The sequence below is a fragment of the Poecilia latipinna genome, unplaced genomic scaffold (assembly GCF_001443285.1).
Source record: "Poecilia latipinna isolate Pla-1442-1.1 unplaced genomic scaffold, P_latipinna-1.0 Scaffold1056, whole genome shotgun sequence".
Lineage (NCBI taxonomy): Eukaryota > Metazoa > Chordata > Actinopteri > Cyprinodontiformes > Poeciliidae > Poecilia > Poecilia latipinna.
The window spans coordinates 122,508-141,294 of record NW_015113672.1 but is presented as its reverse complement, the minus strand read 5'-3'; the positions used below and the strand labels follow the sequence as shown (position 1 = coordinate 141,294).

At 38.3% G+C, this 18,787-nt stretch overlaps 4 protein-coding genes across 4 annotated transcripts; 2 read left to right on the top strand and 2 right to left on the bottom strand.

The window, feature by feature from the left end:
- Nucleotides 1-2,781: 2,781 nt before the first annotated feature.
- LOC106959207 (serine protease inhibitor Kazal-type 1-like) lies at nucleotides 2,782-4,040 on the bottom strand. Its single transcript, XM_015051604.1, has 4 exons — nucleotides 3,855-4,040; nucleotides 3,510-3,544; nucleotides 3,323-3,429; nucleotides 2,782-2,924 (listed from the first exon to the last, which is right to left on the bottom strand). Exons 1-4 carry the CDS (start codon nucleotides 3,904-3,906, stop codon nucleotides 2,879-2,881), a joined length of 240 nt encoding a protein of 79 aa, XP_014907090.1. The 5' UTR covers nucleotides 3,907-4,040; the 3' UTR covers nucleotides 2,782-2,878.
- A 1,825-nt stretch (nucleotides 4,041-5,865) lies between these two features.
- Nucleotides 5,866-7,319, bottom strand: LOC106959209 (serine protease inhibitor Kazal-type 1-like). Its single transcript, XM_015051606.1, has 4 exons — nucleotides 7,175-7,319; nucleotides 6,525-6,556; nucleotides 6,314-6,423; nucleotides 5,866-6,000 (listed from the first exon to the last, which is right to left on the bottom strand). The coding sequence occupies exons 1-4, from the start codon at nucleotides 7,224-7,226 to the stop codon at nucleotides 5,955-5,957; spliced, it is 240 nt and encodes a 79-aa protein (XP_014907092.1). The 5' UTR covers nucleotides 7,227-7,319; the 3' UTR covers nucleotides 5,866-5,954.
- A 651-nt stretch (nucleotides 7,320-7,970) lies between these two features.
- On the top strand, nucleotides 7,971-9,189 carry spink4 (serine peptidase inhibitor, Kazal type 4). Its single transcript, XM_015051605.1, has 4 exons — nucleotides 7,971-8,079; nucleotides 8,427-8,458; nucleotides 8,545-8,657; nucleotides 9,054-9,189. Exons 1-4 carry the CDS (start codon nucleotides 8,028-8,030, stop codon nucleotides 9,097-9,099), a joined length of 243 nt encoding a protein of 80 aa, XP_014907091.1. The 5' UTR covers nucleotides 7,971-8,027; the 3' UTR covers nucleotides 9,100-9,189.
- Nucleotides 9,190-10,113: 924 nt separating this feature from the next.
- stra6l (STRA6-like) lies at nucleotides 10,114-18,617 on the top strand. The gene is made up of 18 exons (XM_015051602.1): nucleotides 10,114-10,751; nucleotides 11,042-11,126; nucleotides 12,738-12,838; nucleotides 12,923-13,053; nucleotides 13,145-13,265; nucleotides 13,347-13,392; nucleotides 13,539-13,664; nucleotides 13,913-13,983; nucleotides 14,299-14,407; nucleotides 14,524-14,677; nucleotides 14,905-14,980; nucleotides 15,138-15,219; nucleotides 15,635-15,683; nucleotides 15,904-16,021; nucleotides 16,099-16,218; nucleotides 17,028-17,191; nucleotides 17,751-17,894; nucleotides 17,981-18,617. The coding sequence occupies exons 1-18, from the start codon at nucleotides 10,726-10,728 to the stop codon at nucleotides 18,211-18,213; spliced, it is 1,956 nt and encodes a 651-aa protein (XP_014907088.1). The 5' UTR covers nucleotides 10,114-10,725; the 3' UTR covers nucleotides 18,214-18,617.
- The last annotated feature ends 170 nt before the right edge of the window (nucleotides 18,618-18,787 follow it).

Sequence of the window (18,787 nt, the reverse complement as noted above, 5' to 3'; positions counted from 1 at the left end):
TTGATCAAACTTAGACTTTATTACAATGAAATTTATTTCTGGGCTGCCTCATACTGTTGATTTTATCAACCATACAGGTCAACACATTCCATCTTTGGCGACCAAGATTTCCTTGTTGGTTTCACTGAGGAGAGAATTGTGACATGACATAGTATTGATTCAGTCATTCAACTCAGATGGTATTTATAGTAACAAATAAAACAAAGTAAGTCATTTTTTCTGGACAATTAGAAGACAAAATGTGTCTAAGGTGAAAACTTGTGTTAAGGAAAGACAAGAATTCATACTTTCTACTATATTCTCTAAAGAATAATAACATTCAATGGTTGATTTGCACTTTTTACTGTATTTTTAAAGAGAAAACTGGAGACATCCTTTTGTATAAACGGTTTTCAATGTTACATTCGGTGACTAGCAGGTCGGGACAAAAGTATTTTTGTATTTTCCAAAGAATCAGCTTAGGTGACTTAAGATTATTATGTGAATTGTGAGTGTAGAGCAGCTAAGTGTACTCACCGCATCTCCTTGCAGAGGAGACACTCATTGCCATAACTCTGTCCATTGCTTCCACACACAGGGATCACATTGAATGTACATGCAAAGATCTTTGGATCAGGACATGTAGCCTCGTAGACGTATAAAAACCAAACATTACATAAAATTCTGCTCAAACATAAGTTTTATTCATTCAGGAAAAAAATATTTGATTCTAAAATTCATATCACCTTTCTTGATCCAGCCTTGCTTACAGCAACTTTAGAAAAAACAAAGCAAGTTCATTTTTATAATCCAAATTACATTCACCATGTTGACTTCACAGTTGAAATAACCAGCTTTAGATGACTGCTTTCAGCCATTACTATCAGTATGAATCAAGCTGTAAGGTGTCTATTATGCATTCAAAAATGAATCTAGATAATTTAATATGTGTAGTATTATTATAAGACTTCACCATAATGCAGTGAACAGCATTAACAATTTAAAATATTCTTTGTAAAATGAAATGAAAAAACTACTTTGAAAAATACTTTCAGAGCAAATTAAACAAGAAATGTAAATAAGATTTTTTTTACCTGCTGCAACATAGATGATCAGAAGCCCCAGCAAAAGTCTTCCAGTCATGGTGTTCGTTGGTGAATAACTGAGTGGACAGATCGGTGGGTGTATATATACAGGTCTACTGTCAGTCACCGCCTCTCATTATATGTAGCTGTTTGCTAGGAGTGAGTGACACAGGGACTCACTGATCCACACCTCCAGGTTGTACAGCAGGGACGCCAGAACGTAATTTGGTCTGGATGATGACAAAAAAGTTAAGGTCATACATGTAGAAGTAATAGCAGAGGGGAGAACAGCAGATGCTAGAGAACTCAACCAAGAAACTCATGGGGCGATGAAGTAGGAGTTTGCCCTGTAATTGCTGGGTTGCCGGTTTGAGCATCTCTTCTGTCCAGTAGAATCCAGTGGATTGCTACCATCAGTGTGTGAATGTAGTGTGAAGTGCTATGGGGTCCTCTTGGCTTGATAAAGCACCAATCAACCACAGGCCATTTACCAATGACCAAAACGTTAAGTACCTTGGAATACCATAAACAAATGGCAACCACAAAGAGACCTCAAGGAAGGCAGCAACAGACGAGACAAGGAGCTGCACCGAGTAAGGCAAATCCTGAGAAGCCAGCTAAATGGCAACAGCAAGAGCAAGAGCCGGGTAACTGATATGCCTTGCCGGTGATAAGTTGCCCAAAGAATGAGATTTAGACCTGTGATGTTAAACATGAATGGTACTCAGCACTGCACCCCAAATCCAGTATCTACAGGTTATCCACTAACAGCACAGGAGGGAAAAGAACGCAAAACCCATTGTGAGGTAATGCAAAAGTATTGCTAGACAATGCAATGCTTTGCGAGGTTGCAGAAAATTAAAAAATCCCTTATGTCCAATAGAGAGATACCAAATTTGACTTAAGAGAAATTTGACTTCTTTGTCTTGAAATTTGGGCTTCTGACTCTTTAAAAACTCCTGCTCTTTCTGAAACCCCGCCTTCAGGAAGTCATGGCAACGTTGCTCCCCTATCAATCCTTTTAACAAAATATTTCACAGTGTTTCTCTAGCAGGTAGCTCTTATAATGAGCTCAGTAGATGCACACTTCCACCAGGTGTTTGCTAATTGAATCTTCTGAAGGAGCTGAGTGGAGGAGTGGTGGTGGAGGTTTGCTCTAAGAGGAGGAAGCTCAGCTTGAAGTTTCTGATTATATTTTAACATGAATGTTAGAATGTTTCAGAAGTGGCGCTCGGTTCACCCAGGCGTTTTGCACAGCTGAGTGGTTTCCACGCAGGACTAAAGGATTTCTCTGACTAGTAAGAAAGAATCAAGGCAAAACTCCAGGTATGTTTTTGATGAGGGAAAAACATCCTAACATGATGTAAAGCTCAAAAAGGTTGATTTGAGATAACAATACTGCATCTTAAATATTCATTTTAAAATGTATCATTTCCACTGGCAGTTTTTTGTAAAAAAAAAAAAAAAAAAAGTCTTATGATTTAGAAAGAAATCTGCCAGTGGAACTTGTACTTTATCAATATTAAGACATTATTGACTTAAAACTAGCTCCTACATCTTGGAGAGAAGTTGCTTGTAACATCGTTTTGTCAAGTGTAGTAAGATATTTGCACTATAACTACACAAAAATACTTGGTAAGACTTTTGTTTTTTCAGTGTGGTGAACCTAATATGCATCACAAATTGATGCATAATATTGAGAAAAACAACCAGAAGGTCACAGTTTGATCAAACTTAGACTTTATTACAATGAGACAACAGTGGATATCATTTTTTGGGCTGCCTCATACTGTTGATTTTATCAACCATACAGGTTAGCAGTGTCCCTCTTTGACGACATAAATTCTCCTCTTGGTTTCACTGAGGAGAGAATTGTGACATGACATAGCAGTGATTCAGTCATTCAGCAAATATTTATTTATAGCAACAAATAAAACAAAGTAAGTAATTTTTTCTGGACAATTAGAAGTCAAAATGTGTCTAACGTGAAAACTTGTGTCAAGGAAAGATAGGAAGTTGTACTTTCTACTATATTCTCTAAAGAATAAAAACATTCAATGGTTGATATGAATTTTTTTGCTGCATTTTTATAGAGGAAAAACTGGAGACATCCTTTAGTATAAACAGCTTTCAATTTTGTCACATTCGGTGACTAGCAGGTTGGGACAACAGTACTTTTCTGTTTTCCAAAGAATCAGCTTAGGTGACTTTAAATTAATATGTGAATCATTGAGTGTCTAGGAGCTGTGTGTACTCACTACATCTCCTTGCAGAGGAGACACTTATTGGCATAAGTGACTCCATCAGTGCCGCACACAGGGCGCATAATCTTTGTGCATCCGTAGATCTTTGTAGGACATATGACCTGTGAAAAACGTAACATTACATAAAATTCTTCTGAATCAGTTAATTTTATTCATATATTTAATTCAACTTTCATTTTACCTTATGGTATCGCTGAGGATACATGGCTGCAGCATCTTAAAAAAAAAGAAAGCAAGTGTCTTTTTAATGCAACTTACTTTTACCAATGTTGACTTCAAAGTTGATATAACCGGCTATAGATGACTACTTTTAGCTCTGATTATCAGTACGAATCGAGCAGTAAGGCATCTGTTATGCATTCAAAAAAGAATGTTGACAATTTTGGAGGTATGTTTTTTTTTTCATAATCAGCATGCATAGTTAAAATATCCTTTGTAAAAAAAAAATAAAAGAATAAAATTAAATCTAAAAAAGTACCTTGAAAAAATGCCTTCAAAACAAACAAGAAAATACTTAATTTTTTACCTGCTGCAATACAGATGATCAGAAGCCCCAGCACAATAAGTCTTCCGTTCATGATTTTTGTTCATGAATAACTCCGAATAAGCAGATATGCGGGTATATTTATACAGGTCTCCTATCAGTCACCGCCTCTCATTATATGTAGCTGTTTACTAGGAGTGAGCGACACAAGGACTCACTGATCCACAACGAAAGGATTTTTTTTAGCAAGACATCAGACTGTTATTCGGACTGGAGGGAAGGTAATACATGTACACTCTAAAAAGTGTATTTGGGCTGTAGTTCATTTTATGGACTTTTTTTTTTTTTACATTAATCTCACTTGATTTGTTTGGTTAGTGATAACAACTTGCTTTTTGATGTTGAATTAACTTAAAAGTTGCACATTTTAACTTAAAGAAACTTTTGATTGCGACTGCAACGGCCGCAACCGTTGCAATCGCGTGTGGCAAAGGGATTACATGACCTTTGCCACATGTAATCCCCTTCTTCCGTTACCCACTTTCCTGCCCAACTACTCTTAAATAAAGGCCACCACAGCAGATAAATAAAAAGAGCCTTTCTTAGTTTACTTCTTCATTTGAAGTAAACTACATGACTTGACTACGGACACGCAGCGGGACGCGCCGACCCCTCACCTAGCAGATAGAGCTGAGATTACGTTCAAGCCTCAGGGGAATCAACACCAAAAAACAAACATTTCCCACACACAAAAAAAGTATGCAAAAACACCAGTTGTCAGACTTGCTGTCCATATTATGATTATTAATACATTTTCGCCTGAACACAGTGGCGGTTGATTAGCTGATTTAAACACCTGCTCTACGGCTTGCCCTGTTTTAGTGCTAACAGCACATGTTGCCAAAGTCAATGGCAGGGTAGCAACAGTTAGGCTAGCATAACTAACTCACTGCTCACTTTTTCAATATTTTCTTTAAATTAAAACTTTAAAGAAAATAAAACCTGTTAAATGTGAAACCCTTGGACCTTGTTGTCTATGGCTGTCATAGGGTTGAATTAACCGCTAAACATTTTGTCCGTTTTTCAGATTCTTTGCGTGATTGTGGTACTTTCCTGACCACCGATATTCCTGACTCAATGGACAGCAATGGCGCATGTCTGGCGCACGATAAGTCACGTAATGTCTAATCCTGTAATATATATTATATCTACCCATATATACCAATGCTGCTGCCTCGTGCTCTGTCCTCTCGCACTTGCAGCTGCTTAGCAGTAGGTGTCAGATTGCACTGTGTTGCATTCAATGTCGGGAAAAAATATATTCATGTTCTTAATGTCAGTTTTGCCATCACTATTTCTTGAATTCATAGTCGCCAGCTGGAGTGGCAACAGGGGTTGGCAAGGCTCTCAGTTGAGGTGGCAACTGCCACCCCCAGTAGATCTGCCCCTGTTTGAAAGAGAGCAGAAGCTTTGAGCACAAGCACTACAAGTTTTGAGAAGAAAGACATGAAGTCCTGCTTTCAATCTGAAAATGTTAGCACAGATATAAGTTTTGAGAACAACACTTTTCAGACTGAAAATGTGTGAAAATTTCCCCCATAGTACAGTTGAATGGTTACCACGGTACATTAAAGGATTCCTCAAACATCCATGTAAGAATCAAAGCAACATGCCAGGTATGTTTTTGATGAGGGAATAACATTCTAACATGATGTAAAGCTCAAAAAAGTAGATTTCATATAATAATGCTGCACTGTTAATAATTTTAAAAAGTACTAGTTCCACTGGCAGTTTCTTTCACTTAAAACATGGAAAAAATGTTTAATGTGTTAAAAAAAATCTGCCCATGGAATATGAAGAAATCATTTACAAGCTCCTATATCTTGGAGAGAAGTTGCATGTTACTTAGTTTTGTCTTATTTCAAATGTACTATGATATTTGCACTGTAATACAAACAAATACTTGGTAAGATTTTTGTTTCTTCAGGGTTGTGAACCTAATATGCATCACAAATTGATGCACATTATTGAGAAAATCAACCAGAAGGTCACAGGTTGATGAAACTTAATTTTATTTCAATGAGACAACAGTGGATATCATTTTCTGGGCTGCCTCATAGTGTTGACTTTATCAACCACAGGTCAGCAGCGTCCCTGTTTGGTGATCCAGATGTCCCTTTTGGTTTCACTGAGGAGAGAATTGTGACATGACGTAGCAGTGATTCAGTCATTCAGCTCAAATGGTATTTATAGCAACAATAAAAACAAAATAGGTCATTTTTCTGGGCAATTAGAAGACAAAATGTGTCTGAGTTGAAAACTTGTGTCAAGAAAAGACAGGAATTCCTTTTAAAATAACAACAACAAAGCACTCCATGTTTGATTTACATCTACATATACTACCAGGTTCTGACTAAAGCACAATCTTTTCCAAAGAATCAGCTTGGGTGACTTAAAATTAACATGTGAACTGTGAGTGTGGAGCAGCTGTGTGTACTTACTGCATCTCACTGCAAAGGAGACACTCATTGTCATAAGTGACTCCATTGCTGCCGCACACAGGGTCCAAAATCTTTGTGCATCTCCCAATATTTCCATCAGGACAAGCAGGCTGTCGGACATATGAAAGACCAACATTATGTTAAATTATGCTTAAACTTAGTAAGTTTTATTCATACAGGAATGAATGTTTAATTCTAAAATTCATATCACCTTTCTTGTGGATCCAGACATGTTTGTAGCATCTTTAGAAAAAGAAAAAAGACAGTCTTTTTTCAAAATCCAACTTACATTTAACCATGTTGACTTCAGAGTTGAAATAACCAGCTTTAGATGACTACTTTCAGCCATTAGTATCAGTATGAATCAAGCTGTAAGGTGTCTATTATGCATTCAAAGGAGAATTTAGATAATTTAATGTATATTTTTATCATAAGATGTCACCATAAAGCAGTGATTAGCATAAACAGTTAAAAATCTCCTTCACAAAAAATAAATAAAAACTCATTTGAAAAACTGCCTTCAGAACAAATTAACCTGTTATTCACGAGAGGACCCAAATTTGGGTCCTCTCGTGACAGATGTGTCAAACTCCAGTCCTTCAGGGCCTCTGTCCTGCAACTTTTAGATGTGCCTCTGCTGCACCACACCTGAAAAGAATAATTAGGTCATTAGCAAGGCTCAGGAGAACCGATCTACACAGGGAGGAGGTAATTAAGCTGCTTCATTCCACTGTTTTTTACCTGTGGCACATCTAAACACTGCAGGACAGCGGCCCTTGAGGACTGGAGTTTGACACCCCTGTATTGTGAATGACAACCTGTGAACAACAGGTTAAACAAGAAAATACTTAATGTTTTTACCTGCTGCAACACAGATGATCAGAAGCCCCAGCACAACAAGTCTTCCAGTCATGGTGTTCGTTGATGAATAACTAAATAAGCAGATATGCGGGTTGTGTACATATACAGGTCTACTATCAGTCACCGCCTCTGATTATATTTAGCTGTTTGTTAAGTGTGAGTGACACAGTGACTCAATGATCCAGGACATAGAACAGCAACAAGCAAATACCTGCAACATTAAGACAAATGTGTCCTTGTTCAAGACACACCATCTGCCTTCCCATGTAAGATTGCCTCGTACTATATGGTGAATGACAGTAAAGGCCAAAAGAACGGACGTTGTGATCATTGATAAGCAGCAGAGGACAGCTGCTGTGGCCATCCCTTTTGATGGCAACACTTTGAACTGGAGATATACCAGTGGGTTAGGGAAGAGCATGTGGTACTTAAAGGGTCTTTGGGGAAGTGGTCACATCCAGATACCTGGAGAAATCCCAGTCCAGAAGTCCAAGAAAACATGCTAACATTCTGCGAAGAACCCTCAAAGTCTCCTACCAAGGACCCTTTAGTAGAGGACCAGAGCTAGAGATACATCTGGAAAGTATTCTCTGCACTTCACTTTTCACACATTTTAAGTTACGACCTTGTTTTAATTGAAGTATCAAATAAGTCTCTTTTTTTTACTTTTTCTTTGGTTTTGTCACATGTTTTGCAGTATCTTTATGACAATGCAAGATATGATGGTGACTATTTTACGAGGGAGCCCGAACAGCTGTCAGTCTCCCACACACACACGCCCATGTAAACACAGTTAAGGAACTTGTAAAGAGAGAAGTATTTGTCCAGTCTGAGTTATTCATCCACCAACATCATGGCTGGGAGACTTGTTGTACTTGGGCTTTTGCTCATCTGTGTCGCAGCAGGTAAAAAACGAAAACAACTAAGTTTTTCGTGGTTAATGTGCTTCGAAAGTGCTCTTAAGACGTTTTGTAGCAAAGAAGAGTTGTAACTATTTTATCTCTGTTCACAACGAGTCCGGCTGTGATAAAGGTTGTTTTATGCTGTTCACTATGTTAAGGTCAAATGCTACAGTACAAACAAAAAAGGTACAAAATGATCTAGATTTTCTGTAATAGGCACTTTACTGGCACTCAGTGCTGAAAGAAGTTAGTCAACTAAAGCCTTAAAGTTACATGATCTCTGACGTCAACACTTTAATTTATGTTGGATGAAACAAAAAAAGCACTTGCTTTCTTTTATTTTTCTAAAGATGCTGCAGACAAGTCTGGACTTATGAGAAAGGTGATATGACTTTCAGGAGTAAACATTTATTTGAACTCCCTGTAACTGAGCAGAATTTAATGTTGTGCTGTTTTAATGTCTGTCAGCCTACTTGCCCTGCTCTGGAGAAGATCATGGCATGCCCCATGAACTTTGCCCCTGTGTGCGGCAGCGATGGAAACACTTATGCCAATGAGTGTCTCCTCTGCGTCCAGAGACAGTGAGTACACACAGCTACTCCACACTTCTGGGTTTCACAGATTCATTTTGGGTCACCCGACCTGATTCTTTGGAGAACAAAATGCTTTAGTCGCCACCTGGTGGTCAACTAAAGTGAAGTTAAAAGTTTTGTATGCTAAAGGATCTCTCCAGTTTTCTTTGCAGGACAGTTTTAGCTATTTTATGTCTATTTTTAAATACAGAAAATTTAAGTGTAAATCAACCATTGAACAGGAATGGGAAGTTTTTCTATAGTGGTTTTGAAAAATAAGGGGTGGGGATCCTTCCTTGACACAGGTTTTCACCTTACACACATTTTTAGTTTAGGAAAAAATAACTCCAAATCTTAGATGAGATCATAAATCACTGCAGTCATGTGTCACAATTCTTTCCTCAGAGAAACCAAGATGGACATCTTGATAGTGAAGGAACAAGGCTGCTGACCTGTACGGCTGATAAAGTCAACGCCATGACGCAAGCCGGAAATCGACGCCCACTGCTGTAATTTTGCAATAAAGTATCAAAATTTGTGAGCTTCTTCTTGTTTTCCTCAATATTGTGCAACATTGTGGCTGCATACCAGGTTCATGACGAAGGCTAAAGAGATACTAGAGATAAATTTAACAGAAACCGGATGGAAAAAATACATCTTCATTACAAAAGTATTTATAGTTGTTTAAACATTTTGTCATCGTTTGTTGGACTTTATTAAATACCAACACAAAGCAGCACATTACTGTGAAGCAGACGGAAAATGATATAATGATTTTAAAATGTTATTACAATTAAAAGTCAAAGATGCGTAGCATGTATTTTTGCATTCAGCCCAGATTTACTGATTGATTATTTGATCGACTGAACCAGCCTCTGACCTGTTTTACTCCAGGTCTGACCTGTATTTAACTCCGTCTTCCCATCAGCTCTGACCAGCTCGTCTTTTGCTAACCCTAACCCTTTGCATGATGCTTCCGCCACCATGTTTTAAGATGAGTTGCTGTTTTCCAGGTACCATGAAGTGACAAATTACTTTTATTCTAACAGCCTTTACGTTACATTTTGGTTCCATTTGTTCAGGCGATCTTTTTCCTCATGTTTGTCGTTAAAAACCAGAAACAGAAATTACTATGAGATGCTACTTGAACAGGAACTTCCCTTTTTTGATGTCTGTCAGTTTAGGTAAATGTCTTTCCATTTGTAGTGCTGTGCTCTTTCAGTTTTCAGAAGACACGCTGAACAGATCACACACAGGTGTTCAAAGCTTTGGTTATTGTATGATTTAACTATTATTTCTTCACATCTTTAACCCAGTTTGTGCCTCTTACTCTCTGTCATGTGTGCTCACTCATGTGTTTAAACAAACCTATAAGGATTTTCTAACCTTTTAAGTTAGCTGACTTTGAAGGGAGTTGGTTGCACTTGATTTTATTTAGGCATTTAAATGAAGAAATAGCTTTTTACCTGTAAGAAACATTTTGAAATCATTCGTTCTTGTCATTTCACCTCGTAACTGCGCACTGCTTTGCATTAGTCCGTCACCTAAAATACTAATGACACACTGCAGAATTTGTAATGGGATGTGAAAGTAGGACATGGCTGCATGAGACCTGGTTCTATAAATTAGCCCAAGTCATGAAACCAGCTTCCTCTTCAGAACTTCATTACAGAAATCTTTTGTTTAATGAAGTCTGGCATATTGATCTGTTAAGGCAAAGCAGCTGGTGAATGATTTGCTGGTTATCTCGCTGGCTTAGCTCACTGTTTACATTCCTCATACTGAGAAACACCGCGGTCAATATCTGCTGCGTGTGTCAGAGGAGACACATCTGTGGACAGAATGGGAAAGTGTCACCAAATACTTTGGCATGTGAAAACGCAAACGGGACATCAAAAGAAAAGATGGGACGGGAAAAAAAAAATCTATCTGTTGAATCCTAAGGTCAAAGGTCAGATCTGTCACGTGGTTGACACCAGGAAGCTGAGATGCGGTTTCTATCCCCGGTCACTTCCCTTCTCTGTACAGTCAAGCAGAAACGAGGATCTCTCGACTTCAATGAGCTGCGTTATCGAGGATGATAAGAATCACAGAGGAGCAAGAGTAAGTACAGAGATCCAGTTCAGAAACTAGAAAGAGTTTTATGATAATGTTTTTCACTTTGCCACGAAAAGCTCCCATTTGATTTAGCTTAAGGTCCACAAAAGCAGAGCTTTATTGGCTGACTCTGAGCTTTAAACAATAATTTTGAACATTGTTCAAAAAAATGAGGTCGCCCGATGCGTCTTCAACCATCGATCTACGACGATCAGCTCTGCTTATTTTAGTACGCCTGGGATCTGTTTATTTTTGCAATGTCTGCTATAATGCATTACATGTTTATATTTCTACAGATTTCCCAGTGTCACTGCAGTTGTGGTGGACTGTCAAAATAAAATCTCATTGGGTCTCTTCCTGCATCTTTCTCTAATTCCAGCAGTAAGTTATTGGTTACTTTTCCTACAGTACATAAAACAAGAAACAGCAAAACAACAAGCCCTTTTTGAATCACTAGAAAGTTGCACAAAGATCTTTTTTTAAGGCAATTTGTCACAAATAGCTATGACTTTTTGTCAGTACAAAAACGGTGCACATTTTTATTCTTTTTGCAGTAAAAATCAAATTAATTACAGGTTTTCAGAAATTTCTAACCTACATTTTTCATTGCACGTCCAACCAAGAGACCCAGTTATTTAGAACATGTAGGAGGAGCCTGTTATCTGGTTCAAGAAAATATTAATCCAGCTCAGCATGTCACAAATGATCTTCAGCCTGAGCACATGAAACCAAGGCAGCATCAAAAATCATAAAGTAAAATAAAATTATAATATAATCAGATCTCTGCTGCACGGTGGCGTTGTTGGTTGTTCTGTGCATGTTCTCCCTGTGCATGTGTGGGTTCTCTCTGGGTACTCCAGCTTAGTCAGCTGGTCCTGCAAGGATAACCGAGTACAGACAATGGATGGCTGACTAGTCAAAGGCTAACAGAATTTTACAAAGAATTTAGTGCTTTTTCTTATCTAGGGATGTCCCAATCTGGGTTTTGTCTGTGATGTCGATCACACCACTTAAAGACAAGGTGTTTGATGGTAAAAAGTTCCAATTGTGACATTAAAATTTCTAATATCAAACGCATATGCTTGAAAATACTCAATAACCTTAGTAACGATTCTACATTTCTTTGGTATCCCAAGGAATGCTTACAATCATGAATGTTGAAGGTTCTTCTTTTCTTGCCAGCAACAGATATTTTGTCCCATCTGAGGTTCTACAAGACGCCGTTAACATGCTGCTTAAATACGAGGCAAACAAGAAAACTGCAAAACGCAATCATTTATTAAAGATAAATCAAACTCAACGGATAGAGATACAATAAACCCCATTGCAGCTCAGAGTTTGAAGAGCTAGCTTAAGTTTGGCTCGTTTCCTTGGTGTCGTCATCTGATGTGTAGATCATTTGGCTCGTAGCATATTTCAGCGTGGCTATCAGTTAGTCATGTGCGCTTTGCTTTGAATGCTAGAAAGTGTTTTAGTTGCTCTCTGTGCAGGTCTAAATTACACTGATGCCTTCAGTAGCCAATACAGTCTCTCACTGTGTTCTGTTTAGTTAAGGGAAATGGAAATTCATTTAAATCAATGTGTTTGTGCTCAGATAAAGTCTTACAAGGTGTTTGCACAAGATGAGTTGATCATCATTGGAAACGGGTCGATCAAAACCTGTGTGGTCAGTCAGCTGACCACACAGACACACCTCACCGACGATGGTCAGATGTTCCAATATTCATCGTTTAAAAATGACTTGATCAAAATCTGACCTGGAATTAAGGAGTGGATTCTGGATGTTCTCTTTTAAAACATCTATCTCACTTTTATTTTTTTAGCTTTGTCCCCATACATGACATTCACTTTCAAAGCAACAGCAAATGAGAACATGTGCATTCTGGGGAAATGTAAAGCAAACATTTTTTTACAAGCTACTTTTGAAATTTGTTTTTATCATAATAGTCATTTTAATTAGTTGCACTAATTAAGTGTCATCTTGCCTTCCAGGTCCTGATTACAGGAGCGTTGTCATTTCTTCAGAGACGAGCACAGAGACTGGCCATTGACCACAGACTGCCGTTTCTAAAGGGCCGTTTTGGTATTGTGGTGTAAGTCAAAATGAGACTCCTATAATTCAGCGTGCTACTTTGTTAGTAACATACTTCTCTTATATTAATAATATGTTTTCACAGACCTTTGGATACAATAGGCAGCCTCAGTAACCGCTGGTCCTATGGCTTTGCGTTTGGCGCAGTGTCCAGCAGCGTTCTGTTGCTTTTTTCTGAGCGTTACATCCCCTTTACAGTCCCACCGTGGGCCAGAGGTACTTCCTGTTACTGTTCTATGTCATCACCATGTTCTGCATGCAGTGTTCAATTAAAATCCCTGACCCATTGCTGTCTGCTTACCCTCAGCGATAGTGTACCTTGTCGGAGCTTTGGAAGTGGGTCTGGTGTATTTCCCATTTTTCGCCTGCCTGTCCACACCATTCAGAACAGTCGGCGCAGTGCTGGGGATACTCTACTCTATAACCTGGTAGGCATTCGGTACTGTGTAGTTTTAGTAAAATAGATTATGGTAATACTTCGTATTTAATGTCCCGGCTGCTGTTTCTAGGATTGTGATCACCGTCTGGGATACAGCCACCTGTCCTCATGGAAAGGTTGGTAGCTAATAAAACTTAAGACGCTGCAGTGGACCAAACATCCAGCTTCCACTGGGCTTCACACAAACATACCCTACATGCTCCATGGTTGTTCAAAGATATCTGACGAATAGTTTGGCTGTTTATTCTGTGTGATTTCGAAGGTTTTGGGTAAGTACCAGAAGATAATTTTCCAGTGGCCCTGCATCCTCTCGCTTGTCTTCCTCTTGGGACGATTTATTTACATGCTGGTTAAAGATGTGCGCATACATCTGCAACTGGAAACAGCGGTGAGTGTGACGAGCTTGTAAGCTGAAATCAGTCCATGAAACACTGTGTGTTTGCTGTGGAGAAAAGAAAACCCAATATAAGACTTCACACGAGTCAGAACACGATGTGATTTCAGGGCATTGTTTTTATTTTTGCATAATTCTGTTTTAAATGTTCTTTTTAAAAATTATTTCTTGTTACAAGAAAGCTCATTTTTTGAAACAGCAACAAACAGTTTTGTGCGTAACTGTGCCTTATCTGTCGCTAGGATTCGGAAGACCTGATTGATCAACACCAGGTAAACCACATTAAGAGGCTACTGAGAACGCCACAACAAAGGTAAATCGCACATATGGATACCATCTTTACCTTTAATGTTCATTCTCATACGCACAGAAGCAAAACAGAAGCACATTATGAGTAAGAGACGTGGCAGAACTTTAATGTTTTACAAAATTTGTCTAAACTGTCTACATTAAGTGCAACTTGAAACAAGTTTCAATGTTTGTTAAGAAACAGCACAACAGGTCTTAGTTATCTCTTAGTTCTCTCCCAGAAGAGATCACTCAGACTGCAAACAAATCAATCAGAAAAAAAAACCTGAACGTTTCACTTGTTCACACTCCAATTTCAAACCTACTTTCTGTTTTTCAGTAAACCCCTCAGCTGGTTCCAAAAACGAGTGTATGACTGGGACCCGTACTTCAAGTTTCCAAACAGGATCATTGGCACATCCATTATATCCCTCATAGGCCTATATATGGTACAGAAGAAAAAAAAAGAACAATAAAATTTGTACAAGATGCTCATTTGATCTTGCGATCACCTTCACCAACAAGTTATTTCCGCTTTTATGTGTCTTCTTGGCTATTTTTCTAGATGACACTAGCAGACTACAGCCTCAGTGACGTTGTCTTTGACCAAGTAGAGCACTGGAAGAATACATTAAGAAACATTACTGACTCTTGCAGCCAGACACAAGAGTTGGGATACATGATAACGCAGATGGAAGAGTTTATCTACGTGGCCAGGAGTGAGTTCCTCTATTGTCATGTCAGAAGAGTGAATTTAATTAAGGACTCTTAAAATGTTTTGTTTTATCGTCAAAATCGTTCTGTTCCAGTATTAACACTCTAGCAGTGTTAATACTGGAAATAAATTGGGAATGACAGTTTGATTAGATTAAATTAATGCTGACTAATAGAGCACAGACACTTTATATTTGTGACTAAAGTAGTTGATCATTTTGGTTTGTTGTAGAGTGCTGGCTTGCCACCACCATCTTTGCCAGTTTGAACTCGGTTGTGTACACCTTCCATATATTAGAATGTTACAGGTAAGATGGAAACACTTCAATAAAACATTTCCAATTAGAAATAATTAAGCAAAAAATGTCAAGGTAAGTGAATTAATTTGATCAATCTGAGCCTTGGGAGGTAAATTCATCTATTTGCTGGATCTGTGGTTATTCTCAGTATGATCTTCTGCCTTAGGAAACACTTAAAGAGACTTTGGAGGGGTCAGAAAGGTTTTCTTCCAGAGAAGTTTCACAATCCTAAATCTGCTGTCAGCGTTGTGAGTAAAACACACATAAACATGAACATTCAATGCCATTTTAACAATAAGGGTCACAGTAATGGTTTGATTGAGGAACAGTTTTTTTTATTTTGTACAACACAAACAGACTAGAAAGCAAATGATTTGTTGATTCGAGCAGCTCAACTTTGTTTATGTATCTTTTGAGTGTTTTTAAGATGGTTGCCACTGTTAGATGTGAACTTATTCCAGTCTGGTGCAAAGTGACTTTGGTTTCAGTTCACATGTGTTAGGACATTAAGACTACTTGAACATGTGGCACACATAAGGTCACTTAGCCTTTTGGAAAAACTGGATTTTTAAGTGTGAACAAGATATTATGAGCGAGAGTTTATTTAAATGTTTGAGATGGAGAGCTCATTCTTCTCAAAATGCCAAATGTTTAAATTCACAGGCGTCCATTGCGAGATACTCTGGATGGCAAATAGCTTTCACGTTATGGGGTAAGCCTTTATTTGTTTTATAAAAATGGAGACAAGTCATGGGTTTTAGATCAAAATCAAAAATATTTCTGTGAATCCTCAGAGCCAATAACTGTGTTGTGTAATAAGCAAATGATGATAAAGCTATTATTTTTTAAAAGAAAAATCTGCAGGATTTAATTTTGCAGTTTGACAATAAAACTATTCTCAAAAGTTTATATCCCTCGTATTTCCCTTTCAGGCTACCTGATTGTCCATTTTGTCTACTTCCTGTTTGCCCTTCTGTTTGCCTACTTGCTCGTTCTTCCGATACAGAATGGGAAAGTACTGACCATGCTGTCAAACCTGGGACTCATTCTGTAAGGCCACTTCCCCTGTGGTTATCTGTGCATAATGATGGATCCTCTCACTGACTCTTTTCTCATGTGTCTCTCAGTCTGACCATCGGAATGGTGGTCGGCTTGGTGATTCTGCAGGTAGTTCTGGTTCACATCTTCTTTCTTCAGGACAAAATGTCCCCCAATGATAAGGAGAAGCCTCTGGCTCTCAACAACAGGTATGCATGTTTTGAGAAAAAGGGGGGAAATAATAGCTAAACCAGGATACTTTATTCAACAGTGAATAATAAGTCGGAGGACTGGGAGCGGTTGTTGACAAAGGGCAAACGCTGATTAGATAAACTCCAAAGAAGTGAACATGTCAGACGCCATAAAACAAAGACTTCCCCATTATTGGTTCCTTAGAAAAACTAGATAACTAAAAAAGAAAATTCCAGAGTGCCATTGCATATCAATTACATTATGTAATCATCTTGTACAGTCAAACATTTCTTGTTCATCCTAACCAGATTTACAAAACTTGTTATCTAAATGTAATGGCTAGTTATTTTCTATAGCAACGGTAATCTCAAAATCAACTTTTTTTGAGCTTTTTTATCTGAAGCATACCTGGAGAGTAAATGTATAATCTCACAAAGTGCTGCCTAATTCAACAAAGCTCCACTTTGGAGCTGCAATCTCCAGCTAAGTTTCCACTTCACAGAGCACCTCTGTCCTGCGATTTGCCCACACTGCTCCTCCAGACTAGCGGCAGCAGCAATTAGCAAACACCTGGTGGAACTACAGATCTGTGACGGAAATAGTAGGAAATTCTTAAAGAGAATTTGCAAAATCTAATTTCTTTTAAGTCTTGTTTGATATATACAGGACTTGTATGAAAACTGAACAAAACATAGTTACTTGGTTGTGCTTTAAAATGGCACCGTGTTTGGAAAATGCATAATACCACCTCTTTAATACCAACAACCAAAAATGTGGAAGAACGAAACAATCAAAAATCGGACCTTTCTCTCACTGTGCTTTCCAGGAAGGCGTTCCACTGCTTCAACTACTTCTTCTTTTTCTACAATGTGGTGATGGGGATCAGCACCTGCATAATCCGCCTGCTGTTTAGCATAGTGGTTGGAACGTGGTTGGTGTCCCGCATTGACCGAACCATAATGCAGAGAGGATATGAAAACCTGGATGCCGGTGAGCTTAACTTTTACTAGAAACAAGAGGTAAAAACATGTACGTTGACTTCAGATTTTTAAGTATATTTAGCTGTCAAATCTAAGTCTAGACGCATTTCATGTTTAAGATTCATTTCCTAGCCTGGTTGGCTGTTGAAGAAAATAATTATTTCCGATCAAATTCACGTTTTGTATTTGAAATCAATAACTATTTTTGCAAGTTTAAATTTGATCAGAATCAAACACTCCAATGAAATTTCACAGGAAATGAATGCTGGTTGACCCACTTATGGAAACTTGGGGTGGTAATGCAAAAATGTTGAGTTTGTTAAATTTATTAGAGGTAAGATCAACTTTGGGGTGACATCAGTAAAACATGTTTTGAGTGATTAGCTGTAACATGAACTAACAACTTAAAAAAATTAAAAATAGCAAGAAAGCAACCTCACTGGGTTATTTTTGACCTGCTCAGTCATGATTAACCCAGAAAATACTCTAAATTATTTGAAGAACATATATTTCTCTGTATTTAATCCTCACTCTCGCTCGTTTTCTGTGGATGTAACTTTTTGCTTCAGGCTACAGTACATGGATAGGGATGATCTTTGCAGATCATTACCACAACAACCCAGTCATGGTGTGTTTCTGCCAGCTTCTGGTTTCAAGCACAATAGAGAAACACAATGCGACTGCTTACGCCACATTTGACAACGCTCAATCAGGTTGGAAAAGCACCTTTTCGCATCATGGCAGGCCAACATATTTGTACCTATACTTCATAATCATTTTTGGCGTATTTGCTCTTCAGCATCCCCACTCAACAGCCGAGCCAGGAGGCGTTGGGCGTTGCTTTACACCCTGTTGAAGAACCCTCCTCTGATCCTGCGCAGGAAACAGCATCTTTCCACAGCATCGTCATCATCGCCCACCCAGACGGAGTCAGAAGTCCGGGCTTGGGTCATGGCATCACAAATACAGAACCAGCAATTGGCGCCACAGGGAATACCGGAAATAATAATCACAGCAGAAGAAGACTGTTGAAAAAACAAAACAAAACAAAAACTGTGTGGCTCAGCAGAATTTTAAGCTGTTGAACAAATTGGATCAAATTACTTAAAACTGTGGCAGATTCTGACTTATAACGGGGATTAGGTGTTTTCACGGGCATTTGAATTGTTAATTTATTGCAATTTCTTTTGAGCCAGCGATGACACAAGTTAACACGGCTGCAGAAGTGAGCTGACTCTTTTTAATTATTAACTGTGGGAGATTTCAGAGATGTTATGTTGTTGTCTAGAATGCATGTGTTTGTTCACGGTTGTTGAAAGTATGTCACTTAATTGTCAATGCAAAAATAATTGTGAGGTACAAAAACAGTTTACAGTGGTTTTAAACAGCTTTAACATTTTCCTCTTGTTTGCTACATGAAAAACTTGTCAAATGTGTGGAATTGTGGATTCGTCTGAAACAATCCTGTTTGTAGAGCTGTTTCCTTTGTTAGTCTCATACTAGTCCAGTACTTATAGAAAGGGTCCCACGGTTCTTCCTGGATGTCTTGCAAAATCCATGAAGGAACATTCTTACAAAGGCCCTGCCTTTTGCTAGTTGTAAATAA